This window comes from Apodemus sylvaticus, chromosome 1 (assembly GCF_947179515.1).
Source record: "Apodemus sylvaticus chromosome 1, mApoSyl1.1, whole genome shotgun sequence".
In the NCBI taxonomy this organism is placed as follows: Eukaryota; Metazoa; Chordata; class Mammalia; order Rodentia; family Muridae; genus Apodemus; species Apodemus sylvaticus.
In genome coordinates, this window is record NC_067472.1 from 127,845,562 (window position 1) to 127,860,869 (window position 15,308).

General features: G+C 44.8%; 1 protein-coding gene across 2 annotated transcripts in view; it reads left to right on the forward strand.

The window, feature by feature from the left end:
* Nucleotides 1-15,002, forward strand: part of Blm (BLM RecQ like helicase) — an 86,439-nt gene extending 71,437 nt beyond the window's left edge. For both annotated transcript variants that reach the window (XM_052159883.1, XM_052159876.1), the window contains exons 18-22: nt 3,484-3,683; nt 4,729-4,921; nt 8,156-8,278; nt 10,974-11,181; nt 14,631-15,002. In XM_052159883.1, the coding sequence (XP_052015843.1) occupies nt 3,484-3,683; nt 4,729-4,921; nt 8,156-8,278; nt 10,974-11,181; nt 14,631-14,808 (902 nt within the window). In that variant the 3' untranslated portion in view covers nt 14,809-15,002. The remainder of the gene's footprint in view (nt 1-3,483; nt 3,684-4,728; nt 4,922-8,155; nt 8,279-10,973; nt 11,182-14,630) is intronic.
* Nucleotides 15,003-15,308: the final 306 nt, after the last annotated feature.

A 15,308-nucleotide genomic window follows, 5' to 3' on the forward strand; every position in this document is an offset into this window, starting at 1 on the left:
GCTGGCCTCGAACTCAGAAATCTGCCTACCTCTGCCTCCCGAGTGTTGAGATCAAAGGCGTGCGTGCGCCACCACAGCCCTGCCAAAAGTACTCTTAAAAGCTGGGCCATCTTTCCAGCTCGCAGCTTCCAATTTAAGATGGCAACCTGTCTTTTCTGCTTGAGGCCCTATTAAAATGATAGTGAAGAACCTGGTGATGTGAGAATAGTGGTACACAGCTAATCCCACACCAGGGAGCCTGAGGCACAAGGACTTTTGAGGTCGAACCTCCTCCCCCCCCTCCCCCAATACACACCCTGTCTTAATTGGGGGAGACGGATGGGACAGTTAGAATGAGGATTTTTGATGTTTTGGTTTGGTTTGGTTTTTGGATTTGGTTTTTTTAGAGACAGGGTTTCTCTGTGTAGCCTTGGCTGTCCTGGAACTCACTCTGTAGACCAGGCTGGCCTCGAATTCAGAAATCCACCTGCCTCTGCCTCCCAGAGTGCTGGGATTACAGGCATGCGCCACCACCGCCCGGCTAGGATGAGGATTTTACATATATCTTTATACAGGGTGGGGAATTAAGAGACAACAGTTGACTTTAGGTAGACAAATGAGTGCTTAGGCAACAGTAGGTGGATGGTAGTGTTTGTGACATCTCTGTTTAAATGAGGTGTGGAGATCTCTCTTCTCTGCTTATGAAATCAGCCTTCCCTAGGTTTGGTTTGGTTTTATTTTGTTTTTGCTTTTGGTTTTTTCAGAGCGATTGATAAAAAGTGAGTTTTAAGGGGAGTCTTGGTTTTTTTGGCAGATAAAAGATCAGGAATTCAAATGGTTTCTGCTCAAGTGTTTATGCCATGGAGGCATATTGGGACTCCTTCAGAAACAGTGCTGAATGCTTTAGAAAGATAAAACAAATGCTAAAACCAGACTGGTGTTAGGTGGCTATCCTAACCCTGCAGCAGCCTAGGAGGCTAAAAAACTAAGAACACAAGTGCCTATCACTAGAGTTCACGGTGGCACTGACTTGCAGGCCCAGTAAGAAGTACTAATGGGCAGCACAGTGTGGGGCCCTGCCTCTGAATGAATAAAATAAGTATAAAAGAAGTATCGGCTGCTTCCCATGGTCATACTCCGTGCATGCAGTAGTTAGAGGTACAAAACACCCAAAAGGTTAGCAGTAGTCATCAGTCACAGCAGGGGTGTTGGTTGTTGGTATCAAGTGGTAAGGAACTCCTGTGGTGGGAGGACTGTCAAGGTGTGTGTGTGCTATGTTCACTCAGTTGACAACAAAAAGGTGATTGCCTGGCCTGAGTTGTAGGTGCATGGTAGCATTGGCCGGCCTAGCGTGCTCCAGGCCCTCAGCCTGACCCTCAGGGACTTACAGATTAAAGGTGACTGACTTAGAGTGAGGCAGAGAGGGGAAGGGTCGGGGGAAGGGGGCGGCTTACCTGTCCACCCTCTTTCTTCTCCCCCTCCCACCTCCCTCCCTCGACAAGCTTCTGTTTATCATATTGCAATAGCTAAATGTCTAGAAGCTAAATGTCTAGAAATGTCTAAATTAGCAAAACAGTAGTCCTGATTCTAGAATGTTAAGAAATGCTGATCACTTGGAAAAAAAAAAAAACAGTTTAATAGTGCAAGATACATGACCAAAAGCCATCTGAAACTTCAATTGATGTAGTTATTTGGCCCTCTTAAATATTCAAAATAAATGCTAGTTCTGCTTTTCATCCATGTTTCCAGTTTTTTAAGTAAGTTGTTGCAATAAAATTATTAAGCCAGGCATAGTGGGGCATTCCTATAATCCCAGCACTTCAGAAGCAGAGGCAGGAAGATCACAAGTTCAAAACTAATCTTGTATGTAGATTGAGTTTCAAGCCAGCCAGAGTTGTATAGCAGACTGTCTCAAAGATTTTGAATCCTGGGTATAGTGGCACACACCTTTGTCTGTCCCAGCACTTGAGAGGCAGAGGCAAATGGATCTCTAAGTTTGAGGCCAGCCTGTTCTACAGAGCTACTTCCAGACCAATGAGAACTACATAGTGAGACCCTGTCTTTTAGTGGGGAGCTGGCAGAGGAGCAGGAAAGAGGATGGCTCAGCAGTCAAGAACACTGTACTCTTAGAGAGGTCCTGAGTTCAATTCCCAGCAACTATATAGTGGCTCAACCTTCTATAATGGGATCTGATGCCCCCATGCAGGCATGCCTGCAAATAGAGTTCTCATATACAGAAAATAAACATTTGACTTAACATTTAAAAGCATGTTAAGTTGAGAACATACCTGCGCTGTTCTCAGATGGCAGAGAAAGGGGCAAGACTTCACCTCCACCTCCTTTGAGACTGGGTGAGATACTATATTCTGGTTGTGGAATTTGTATATTTTTTTTAATTGGTATTTTGTTTTGTTTTGTTTTTTGGAGACAGGGTTTCTGTGTGTAGCCCTGGCTGTCCTGGAACTCACTCTGTAGACTAGGCTGGCCTTGAACTCAGAAATTTGCCTGCTTCTGCCTCCCAAGTGCTGGGATTAAAGGCGTGGGCCACCACCTCCCTGCTTTGTATATGCTTTATCAGAATGTAATAGAATATATAGACTTAAATATGTGCTTTATAAGCAAATAGATATTTAAATAACTAGGACCAGAGATGGTATTTAGAAACTGATTCAGAGGTTCAGTGATAGAGGTCTAGTGTTTGTGAGATCCTTGATTTAGCCCCAGCACTGGAAAAAAATCTCAAAAGTTCTTTGAGGGCCAATAAAATGGCTCAGCAAGTAACAATGCCTGCTGCCCAGACTGACAATCTGAGTTCAGTCCCTGAGTCCCACGTGGTTGAAAGAGAACCAACTCCCGTAAGGTCCTCAGCCTCCACAACAAATGCTGTGGCACATGTGTGTGCACAAGAAATAAATTAGTAAAAAAAAAATCTTTAGAACGTCTACAAGCTAGGTACGGTGGCACACACCTGTAACTCTCAGCACTTGGAAGGTGGAAATGGGAAGATCAGGAGTTGAAGTAACTTTAACAGCATCCTGGACTGCCTGAGACCCTGTCTCAGAAAATATACAGTACAAGAGAGTAGTATAAAGCTATCAGCACTTATGTGAATTCTTTATTTCTTTACTAGTTTTTCTAGTATAATTTTATAAAATGTGAATGCAACAGTTTGAGATAACAAGTTTAATTTTGCTGTAGTTTTTGGTTAACATGTGTAATAGAACAAGGAAAAGTAGGAGCAGTCGGGGACTGGGGTGGAGTTCAAGTGTGCTCACATTCCGGGCTTCTACCCCAGCACTAAGACAAAGACATGCAACCACAGGAGCCTGGAACTCTCCTCAGATATGTTCATAACTCAGAAATGAGGGTCTGTTTGTGCTGTGGGGTTTCCTGTGGAATAGATGATCCCTTGTTTGTCCACAGATGTCCTTGAATGACTTTTTAGCTTCCTGTCTGAATGATTATGCACCTGTATTAATCATCTAACCTTTTGAACCTTACTAGGGAGCAAGAGTGCAAAAGTTCAGTCTGGAATATTTGGAAAGGGGTCTGCCTATTCACGACATAATGCTGAAAGACTTTTTAAAAAGCTGATTCTAGACAAAATCTTGGACGAAGACTTATATATCAATGCCAATGACCAGCCAATTGCCTATGTGATGCTAGGAACAAAAGCCCACAGTGTGCTGAGTGGCCACTTGAAGGTAAGGTATTTAAACATGCATTTTGCTATCACACAGTGAATGTGCCAAAATATATCATGACAAAGTTTATTATCCTTCCTGAAGCTTTAGGTACCAAATGGAACATATTATGATTTTAATTAGAAAGATCTTGAAATTGATCCAATTAATATGCTATTTGTCAAAATGAACTTAATAGATATTCAAGCTACTAAATCTTCCTATATTCCATAAACAAACATGTATGGGCTTGCAAGTGGGTATGGGTACTTGCTACTAAGCTTCACAATCGGATTAACTCTCAGGGACCTACATTGGAAAAGGAGAAAGCGGATTCCTATAATTGTCTTTTACAGATACACCATGCTATGTATATGTAAGTGCACACACACACACACAAAAAGAGAAAATAATTAAATAAGTAAGCATTTTTTTTTTCGAGACAGGGTTTCTCTGTATAGCCCTGGCTGTCCTGGAACTCACTCTGTAGACCAGGCTGGCCTCAGGCTGGGATTACAGGCGTGTGTCACCACCACCCGGCATAAGTAAGCATTTATAAAGAGGTGGTCTCATGTGCCAGGTCCTGGAAATAGAAAGAGGGAAAGCATAGGCTTGCTCTGGGAAGGAAACGCAAGGGCAGGCAATGCGGCTCCACAGGTAAAAGGTATTGCCATTCAAGAACCCAGGTAGGCCGGAAGGTGGTGGTGCACACCTTTAATCCCAGCACTTGGAAGGCAGAGGCAGGCGGATTTCTGAGTTAGAGGCCAGCCTGGTCCACAGGGTGAGTTCCAGGATAGCCAGGGCTACACAGAGAAACCCTGTCTGTCTCAGGGGGAAAAAAAAAAACCCAGGTAGAAGGAAAGAACTGACCTCACAAAGTTGTTCTCTGACCTCTATACCACAACATACATACAGGCACACTCATGTACACACACAAAGTATTAATAGATATTATTTTAAAGTAAATTAAAATAAATAAATTAAAAACAAACAAACTGGGAAGAGCCCTTCCTTGGGTACACATATGCCTCTGCCCACTCTGCTGATTGATTTCTTTGTCACTAAGGTGGACTTCATGGAAACGGAAAATTCGAGCAGTATTAAAAAGCAAAAAGCTTTAGTAGCCAAAGTATCCCAGAGAGAAGAGGTGGTTAAGAAATGTCTTGGAGAACTTACAGAGGTCTGCAAATTGCTGGGGAAGGTCTTTGGTGTCCATTACTTCAATATTTTTAATACAGCCACACTCAAAAAGCTTGCAGGTAGGTACCTGTGGCCCTGCTCTTCTGACCCAGGTTAGTGGCGTTCGTCTTACTGCAGGGCTCTGTGTTTTCTCTTTATTGTTTCCCAGACGGGATCTTTTAATTACTTTGTTGTTGTTGAAACACGGTTACTCCATGTCACCCTCACTGGTCTGTATCTCACAATGTAGAGCAGGCTGACCTCGAACTCACAGAAGTTTGCCTTCCTTTGCCTCTACCTCCCAAGAATTGGGGCTGAAGGCATGTGCCACCATGACATGATGAGACAGGGGATTATTATAGTTCAGGGTGGCTGCAAACTAATCCTCCAGCCTCCAGCTTCCTGAGTGCTGGCCTTATGCCTGAGCTAAGGGACTTTGTAAGTCTTGGTCTATTTTAATTTTTGGTTTAATCTCTGGGTTTTTAACCCAGAGACACTATTTAAACTCTTTCTTGAGGTAAAAATATATACAGTTCAGATATATGCTATAATTTTAATTTTATGCTTTTCTGTAAAGCTGAATGTTAGAATGTGAATAATTGCTTCTATAAAGCCAGATGTCAAGTATTTGTGCGGTCTGCCTTCCGTTCTGATGCTCAGCTATTTCCGTGCAAGTGCTTTGAAATGAGGAGCTAAACATGAAAGAAACTGTTTCAGGCTTCTTAGAATCTGGATCTATAACACTGCTGTGTCTTTAGTTAAGAAATATTTGCTGATCTGAGTTATTTGCATGGACTGAGATTACTTAACTTAGAATTTCAGTGGTAAGGTCTCTGGAAAATAAGTTGTCCTAATTGCCTGTGTGTTCCCTGCAGTTCCTCCTTCATGAACCCACAGTAACCATCTAACCTTGGCCTTTCCCTGCACTCCCATGGCAGTCGCCTTCTGTTCAGCCCCCAGGCCTTGCTTTCCCTGAGTGTCAGGCAGCCCAGCCTGGGCATTGGTTGGGGTATTGGTTTCCTTTTGTTCTGGGAATTTACCCCGGGCCAGGTGCACCTGTGCTGAGCACTGACTCAGCACTGCTGAGCTTCAGCCCCACCCAACCATGCTGTTCCAATACCAGTGCCTTCTCCATGACACCAGAAGATGTCAACAGAACACGGTACCTCTCAGGGACAAACGTAATACTATTTTATCAAACCTAAACATCTTTTTTAGGTCATCAAAGTATTAGTGTCACTTGCAAGAAAACTATGAAATATGGTCATTTCTCAAAGACAGTACTGTATTAATGCCAAATTTATTACCTGTTACTTGGTCTCACTGCCTACCTACCTTTTTACATTTTTATGTTAATATGTCCTGTGTTTTGGGGGAGGGGGTGGTGTGTGTGTGTGTGTGTGTGTGTGTGTGTGTGTGTGTGTTGTTCTTCAAGCAGCATCTACTTTTTTCAACATGGGTCGTTCACTAGGACCTTGGGCTAGACAACTTGCTCGGCTAACTGTCCAGTGAGCCCCAGAATTCCTGTCTTTACATCCTAGGGACTAGGATTTATGCACAGCTTTTATACTAGTGCAGGTAACTAGACTAAAGTGCCTGTCCTTTGCAGCACTGTACTGACTCAGCCATCAACTTGGCCCCAATCATCTTTCTGAAGACATTTCATGTCGTTAAACTCACTCTGTGCTGTGACCCGCAGTAGCACTTATAGCTGCACTTAGTCTCACATGCAAGGGCAGCAGTAGATGCAGGACAGCTGCAGTCTGTCGGCAGTATTCCTAAAATACTGCTTGCTTTCAAAAGTGCACTATTTTAAAACAGGGTAAAGCTGGGTGTGGTGGTATGGGCCTTTAATCCCAGCATGGGAGGCAGAGGCAGACACATCTCTGAGTTGGAGGCCAGCCTGGTCTGCAGAATAAAGTCCAGGACAGCCAGGACTCTGTTATACAAAGAAACCTTTTCTAAAAAAAAAAAAGAAAAGAAAAGAAAAGAAAGAAAGAAAGAAAGAAAGAAAGAAAGAAAGAAAGAAAGAAAGAAAGAAAGAAAGAAAGAAAGAAAGAAAGAAAGAAAGAAAGGAAGGAAGGAAGGAAGGAAGGAAGGAAGAAAGGAAGAAAAAAGTTAGAACAGTATGTGAGTTAGAATCCATAAAAAATGGTGGGGTTTGTTGGCTATTAATGTAGTTTCCTAAGTGGTCTCCTGCATTTCAGATGTGAGCATGGTGTGCTTTTGATCTTATTTTTTCCCAAGCCACTAAAGCTACAACAGCTCACTAGATACAATACAGATTCTGTCAAGGGGGTCATAGGGTCTGCATCTGTTTTCTTCTTCCATTTTGTCTCCCACTAGCCCTCTTGATGAAGAACCTGTTCTATCCTATAGTCTATCACTTTCCTCTAAGCATAAGAATGAGGTAAAAAAAAATCACAGATTGGAAAGGATCTAAAATCTACCCTCTGCTCAGGCAGAGACATAGGGATTAGCACCCTTTCACTCTCCAGAGTCAACATTCTTGGCCTCAGAACAAACCCAAGCCTTGATTTCTACCACTGCATCCAGCTTATTCCATTCTTCTTCTTCTTCTTCTTCTTCTTCTTTTTTTTTTTTTTTTTTGGCTTTTCGAGACAGGGTTTCTCTGTGTAGGCCTGGCTGTCCTGGAACTCACTCTGTAGACCAGGCTGGCCTCAAACTCAGAAATCCACCTGCCTCTGCCTCCCAAGTGCTGGGATTAAAGGCGTGCACCACCACCACCCGGCCCATTCTTCTTTCAGAGCCACTAAGCGCGCCCCCTTCTACTCTTTACCAAACAGTAGCCATAAGACGGTGTGCTATCTCTGCTTCAGCCTGCGTGGGACAGCGTCAGTGTAGAATGTCTCTTGAGATGGAGTGTGCGTGTCTGCAGTGCAGAGAAAGGATCAAAGCTAGACATAGAATGTCAGCATTGGTTACAAATACAGAACATTCGTCTTGCAGCTAGGCAGGCCTCGGCGGCGGGGACAGTGGGCAAGTTCCAAGTTCGCTGAGAGTCCGAGCACGTGGCACAGGCCCCACTCTAGATTTCCACAGCACTTGGCTGTCTCCCACCCTCTACAGTGACAGCTATGCCGTTGTGGCTGAAACAACAGTGGGTCCTGCCTCCTAGCCCGTCGTGTGCTGCATTTCCAGTCTAACTTCACCTTTTAGGAAACTCCCCATGGGCCTGGTGCCCAGCAGTAGTTGGCGCTTAACAAACATGAGCTAAAGGAGTGGATGCACATGAATTTAGTGGTTTTTCTATGAGTGGTAATTTAAATTCTAAATTTTATGTCCACACACAGAATCTTTATCTTCTGATCCTGAGGTTTTGCTTCAGATTGATGGTGTTACTGAAGACAAGCTGGAAAAATATGGTGCAGAAGTGATTCCAATATTACAGAAGTACTCAGAGTGGACGTTGCCAGGTTCAGTATCCTCCAAACCTGCTCTCTTTACATCCCATTGTCAGCCCCCCTCAGAACTGTGTTAATGCTGAGCAGTGTGTCTCACCGAGTTGGAACCATGTTGTTAATCATCCTACACCAGTCACATTGAAGTTCAAACCCTAAGAATAGTTCCTGAGTGTGGCAGGCACCTCTGAAGAGGGAGGTATTTAGGTCCTCAGGGAAGCCAGTCATTAAACCTGCTAATGGAGCACAGGTGGGAGCCTCTGCCTATGGGCCTACACATTGTTGTTTTGGTAAGACAAGTAAGTGGCCAAGGAGTCAGGAACCCTGGGACCTGTTCCAGATCTACTGTCACCTCGCTATGTGGTCCTGGCAGGACGCCTGCAACCTCAAGGCACTTCACTGTCCTTATCTAAGGAAGGGGCATGTTATCTAACAAGCTTGTCTGAGATAACTTGTGTTATCCTTAAGTGCTTTGGGAAAATGAACACGTGACTGGAACACTCTTGTCATTGGAAGAGTCAGACTTTGTGAGGACATAAAAGCAGAGGTTCCCAAAGGTCTGTCCTGTGATGCTTCGTCACGAGCCCTGGCACTGGTACAGAAATCACTGGATGAAGGAGAAAAGGGAGTATTTTGCTGTAGGGATAAAGGGGCACAGAGTGCTGTCCACTTAGACGCCAGCATTAAGTTGTCATCCCCAGCGCACTGCTGGCTTAGTCAGGTTTCTATTGCTGTAGTTAATACCGTGATCAAAAGCAACCTGGGGAGCAGGAGGTTTGGCTTGCCTATATATCCTGAACCATCATCCATCAAAGCAAGACAAGTCAGGAGTTGAAGGAACACTGCTTACTGGCTCGTTCCCTCTCTTGGCTTGCTCAGCCTGTGTTTCCATTTACCTCAGGACCACCTCAAGGACAGCATAGCCAGAAGTAAGCTGTGCTCCTCTTTATCAATCAAGAAAATTCAAGTCAGGCAGTGTTGGCACACACCTTTAATCTCAGCACTCAGGAGGCAGAGGCAGATGGATCTCTGAATTAAGGCTAGCCTGGTCTACGAAGCAAGTTCCAGGACAATCAGGGCTACACAGAGAAACCCTGTCTCAAAAAAACACAAAAGGAAAGAAAATGCCCCCAGCATCGCTAACAGACCACTCTGGCGGAACTCTCTCCGTTAAAGTTCCTTCTTTTCCAGGGACTCTAGGTTATGTCAAATTGGCAAAAAACTTACTCGCACACCTGCCAAATTGATTGTTTCCCTAACAAGCTGGGTTAGAAGAATCTTCTCAAGGGTAATAGAAGTAGTGAACACGGGGAAAATAAGTGTAAGTGTGTGTCTCAAGTTCTCCATAGCATTTTCTCTTCTTTTGAGGGGGAGGGGGAATCTTTTGTTTGGGTTTAGTTTGGTTTGGTTTGGTTTTCTGAGACAGGGTTTCTCTGTGTAACCCTGGATGTCCTAGAACTCACTCTGTAGACTAGGCTGGCCTTGACCTCAGAGATCCCAGAGAGTCCCTGTCTCTGCCTCCAGAACGCTAAGATTCTGGCATGTACCACCCACCTCCCATCTCACAGCATGTTCTTAATCCATTTAACAAAGGACTAAGAAATAAGGCTTTCATAAATTCCTTCATAGAGTAATTATTCAATAAAAGGCATCTTCTGAGTATATTTGTCTTGGTAGGAAATTATATTTGGTTCATATGATAACAAATTTGGAAGGGGACTTAGCTGACTTAAGACAACCCTGCTAAGGGAAGCAGACAGAGGCAAGGTGGCCATTGTGCCTGTGTATTAAGCCCAGGTTTTGCTTATCTGGAGCCTTCCCCTCCGACCTAGGTGTGATGGTGCACACCTCTAATCCCAGCACTCGGGAGGCAGAGAGGCCAGCCTGGCCTACCAAGTGAGCTCTAGACCACCCAGAGCTACACAGATTCTGTCTCAAGGAAAAGCTAAAGTGACATCGAGTGAGTGTGTACCTTGCTTGTAGTTTTGCTGCCTCTCCTCACACCATCTGCTTCTGGATTAGGAGAGTGAGGCACAACAGGTCAGAAGAGCTGTGCCCCGTGCCCTCCTGCCAAACCAGACAGGAAGTGGAGCGGGGACCACTGTGTGACCTTAGGCAGGTTTCGAGTTTGTGGGCACCTTAAGATACAAAACTGATGGAAATTATGTTCTCCCTTGCAAATGTTATGTTTTCACTCAGGCCAAGTTCCTGCTTGATATGCCAAGTGTTCATAACAGTTATGCAAAGACATGGCTTTTCTCTTCCAGTTGTAAAATGCAGCACTGAATTTTCTGCTGTGTTTATTAAGAGACTATTGGTCAAAGATGAGGAGAACAGAATTTGTTGCCTTTTTTTATATTGGACTTATTTTCTCAACGTGTTTAAAATGATAAGTAAGATCGGCTAACACGGCAGCCTTTACTTCAATTCACAAGGATTAGCTGCACAATGTAAAATAACACAGGCCTCACGCAGTAGAATATGAACTAAACCTGACATCTCCAGTTGAGTTGAAAATTATCATAAAAATTTTAAGTAATGAGTTTTGATTCTCTTTTATTAAATACAAATTGCTATTGAACACACTTGAGCTTTTCAAAATAAAAATGTATAATTCTGCTGAGGTGTTGAATCCATACAGCAGGAGAGCAGCTAGTGTTGAGCTCCAAACACGGGGTCCCCTGTAAATGTCTGCATTTCCTGTCTGTAGCTGAGGACGTCTCCCCAGGCACCAGAGGCTCCGGCAGCAGACGCTCTGAGAGCACCCCAGAGGGAACTGAGGAGGAGGAGGAGGAAGCACCTGTGTCTTCTCACTACTTTGCAAATCAAGCTAGAAATGAAAGAAAGAGAAAGAAAATGTCAGCCTCCCAAAAGCCCAAGAGGAGAAGAACTAGTTACAGTGGCTTCAGGGCGAAGGGGTATGTGTGATCTTTATGTCTTTGCAGCTTGGGTGAGGGCAAAGGTGGGGTGCACATAATTGCTCTAGCAGGCATCCGTTAACAGATGGATGGTTAGCCCCTAAACCAAAATAAAAACATGACTTCAGATTTTTTTAGTAATCTAATTTGCAAAAACTTCTCCAACTTTGACCTTACCTTGGAATTTTTGTTTCTTTTGCGATAATTATTCTTCTTAAGGTATTTTTCCACCAAAAACACACTGAGTAAATAACACGGCTGTGTCCTTCAGGCTTTTGAGAATCTACAATTGTTTGTTGCACTCCTGCTGCTGCAGGATTCTGTCGGCTTTTCTGCTGCTCTTTGAAACAGGGTCTCCTCTGTCACAGTCTGGCCTTGGACTTAGTTTACACTCCTCCTGCACCCACCTCCCAACTTCTGAGATCACACATGGGCCATCTGGAACACCTGGTTTATGCGATGCTGAGGTCCAGCCCATGGCTTCCTACAAAACTGCCTGAGCACTGCTAGCCCAACTGTATCCTCCGCCCTCCCTTCCACTTCTAATGCCCCGGAGACTGGGTCTCCTAGTCTTGGCAGGATAGCTGAGAGGAGACCACTTCAGGAAATCCAAAGGCCAGACAAGCCAAGTTTCCTTGGGGCTATGTAAGTGGTTTCTGTCTTCCCTTCCCTTTGCTTGGCTTTGGGCTGCAACATGTCTACACAGGAGACGCAAAGGTAGAGTGGCCAGGTCTTGGCACCAGGTTTGTTTTCCACCATTGGACTGTGTCCAAGAGTCCTTCCCTCCCCTCCTCCTCTTTCTCTCCTTCCCCCTCCTCCCCTCCCCCTCCTTTCCCTCCTCCCCCTCTCCTCCCCTTCCCTCTCCTCCTATTGGATGCCCATCCCCTTCAGCCCTCAATCCAGAGATGGTGGACCCAGAGAACTACACATTGTAACAGAACTGCCTAGAACAAGGGAAACAAGGTTGCATGGCTTAGACAAGCTGTTTGCTTTTACAGTTTTCTACCTTTTCTCCTTCTAAGTGAGAAAAACAAGATTGAGTGGTGATGCAGGGGGAGAAAGGCAGACAGTGTCACCAAATTGTCATTTCTTGTTAAATCCATAAACAGACTTCTTACATGTGCTAACCTTCTTCCAGAGTACAGAATTAAAGACATTTGTAAATGGTGGTTTAACTTTGTGGTTTTGAGTGCGCAAGTAAGCATCAGATATCCCTCAGTGAGGACATTTTCTCATTTCCTTCATTTGTTCCTCTCCCTTGGGAAACACTTATTTCCTTAGTTGCTCACAGAGCATGAGATCTTAAAAAGCTTCTGGTCCAACCCCCTTGGGTTTAGGATGGGGAAACTGGCCTGGCCTGTGTGGGAGGGAAGGGCTTGCCTGAGGCCAGTCTCTCCTGGTCTGGTCGGGTTCAGAGATGGGATTGGACACTGGCCTGGCCTGACAGCTCAGAGCACTTTCACTGCTGCGAGTCTCCTTGAAAACGTGGGTGATCCAACATCTGGCTTTTACTTACTGGAAGAGAAAAGACCAACATTCTTCGTTGCTGCTGGCTCCCTTACTTCATTTTCACAGCACTTGTTGTGAGAAAGGAGCTCTTTTCTGTGTTGCCCGTAATCTGATTTTTTTTTTCCTCGAGACAGGGTTTCTCTGTGTAGCCCTGGCTGTCCTGGAATTCACTCTGTAGACCAGGCTAGCCTTGAACTCAGAAATCCACCTGCCTCTGCCTCCCAAGTGCTGGAATTAAAGGTGTGCGCTACCACTGCCTGGCTGTAATCTGATTTAATAAGGAATAAAACTCAAATTTAAACCAGGCATAAAAGCTTACTCTAGCACTTGGAGGTAGGAAGCAGGAAGATTAGAGTGCAGGGTTGTCTGTGACTACATGTTGAGTTCAGTGCCACACACGGACATGCGTGCCTTAGTCTCAGCAGTTGAGAGGCAGGCACACAGATCTCTGAGCTTGGGACCAGCCAGGGCTATACAGAGAAACCCTGTCTCAACAAAAGAAAGCAAATACATAAATGCATACACATGCAAACGTGCACACACACATATACATACATACATACATACATACATACATACATACATAGTCCAAAGCCAGACTGTGCCATATGAGACCCTATCTCAGAAAACAAAGCCAACATCCTAGTGCTCCACAGCCAGCTCCTGTTTCCATGCAGGTGTAGTTAGCCTGTATAAGAAGGGATTCTCTTCTGCCTGCCAGCTTGTAACTCTTCACCATTAGCGCTTCTTAGCATCTGCTCTGGTCCTCTGGGTTTCACAGCCCACCCTGGGGGGGTTTCCAGCCCCCAGGCTGCTCACCTGTGCAGTGGGAGAATACTTGGGGCTCCTTGCCAGAGCCCTTCACCCCCGACAGACCACTGGGGCTCACATCTCCAGAAAGCACACAATGAGCCAGGTGTACTCTGGGCTTTCTGAGTGGGAAGAAAATGGATGAGCCGTTGGAATGGAGGCTGCTGTTGGCAGATGCATTCTGTAAATCAACAGAAACAGCAGGCTTTTGCTCCGGGCTTCATTTCTCAGCAGGAAATGAGCAGAGGGAACTTGAGGCTGCTTCTCCGCCAGATCTGCAATGAAATTGCCTTCCCTCCAGCGAGAGGTTTAATATGTTGAAAAACTCTTTACCTAGTCCCAGCAGCATGCCCTAGGATGCCACTAGCTGCCCTGGATTATACAACTGATGGCGCACCTCAGTGGGTTTGCAGAGCTCTGAAAAGGCTGCACACCGTCACTGTAATCCAGCTGGCAAGGTGGTTCACTTTTTGTTTCATTAAGGGTAAGAAAATTGCTATGCTCAGGTCAGCAAAGAAGTGATATGCACGGCTCAGCTCGGGCTCTGGCAGGGCCCTCTCTATCTTTGCATGAGGCAGTAAGCAGAAAGGACAAGTTGGCAGTTCTTTGGGTACTGGGGCAGGGGAGTTGTAGGCTACGTGGCCCTGACACATGCCAGACCACTGCATGAGGCAGCTTGGTCTTCCCTAAGGAGCCACGTGTGCAGCCTTCCTAGGACTCATGTGGCTCGGATGAGGCCACCCAGAGGCTCTGTCCCATCTCTACTCTCCACAAAGCTGCCCTGCTCAGATCTGGGTCAGTGCAGTAATTCTAGGGTATCCGATGGCCAGAGATTTGGGGTCTTAGAGATGTCTTCACTTCCTCTTTGTTAGAATAGACCCAGAGGATTCCTAGGCTGTGGAAGGTGTGGCTAGAGAGGGAGAGTCTGTGGGTTGGTCACAGGCCACAGAATTGAGATACTTTAGAAAGAAGTTCAGGGCAGACTTGTGTAGTGGGGTAGGGAAACTTACCCTCTCATGGGGTTTCCAGACCAAGAAAAACCATGTTTGACCTCCTGGCAAGTTAACAGACAAGACTATTAACTTTGTCTCATTTAGCATTTTAATTTTCTTCTCTTTGTCACATTTTAGGGGATCTACAGCATGCAGAAAAACATCTTCTAAAAGCAAATTCAATGGCATATCTGGATCCACCTCAGCCTCATGTGCTGTTCAAGTATCAGCAGCAGCCAGTAGAAAATTGGGGATTATGGCTCCTCCAAAGCCTGTGAATAGAACGTTCCTCAGGCCTTCATATGCCTTCTCCTAACAGTTCTGCTCTGTGCAGATCTTGTTTGTCGGCATCTGACCATCTGTGAATAGAAAGCTGTTAGTCTTGTTACAGCATTTGAAGTTTTCACTTCTATCTATTAATATTTAAATGTATCTCATGTGATAGTTCTTATTTTTAAATAAACATTTTCTTTGCTGCTACTGCAAATGTAGTAGCCCTTGTTTCTCAGAGCATCTGTAACATTGAAATAATGTCAGAATCATCCCAGAGAACTCCTGAGTGTGACATGACCCACCGAAGCCAAACAAAAGGCGGCATGGGACGTTGTGAACTGTAGAACTGCTGGTGGGGACAGCCTGGACAAATGGCAGAGAAAACAGTAATTCCTATAATATACAAAGGGTACTTATAAATCATAAAGAAAAAAATCAGCATGGAAGACAGCAGAAGAGAGGCTGTGAATAGCCTAGTCTCCACAAAAGAAATTCCAGGGGCCACAAATATATAAAAAATACTCTATCTCCCTAATTAAAAGT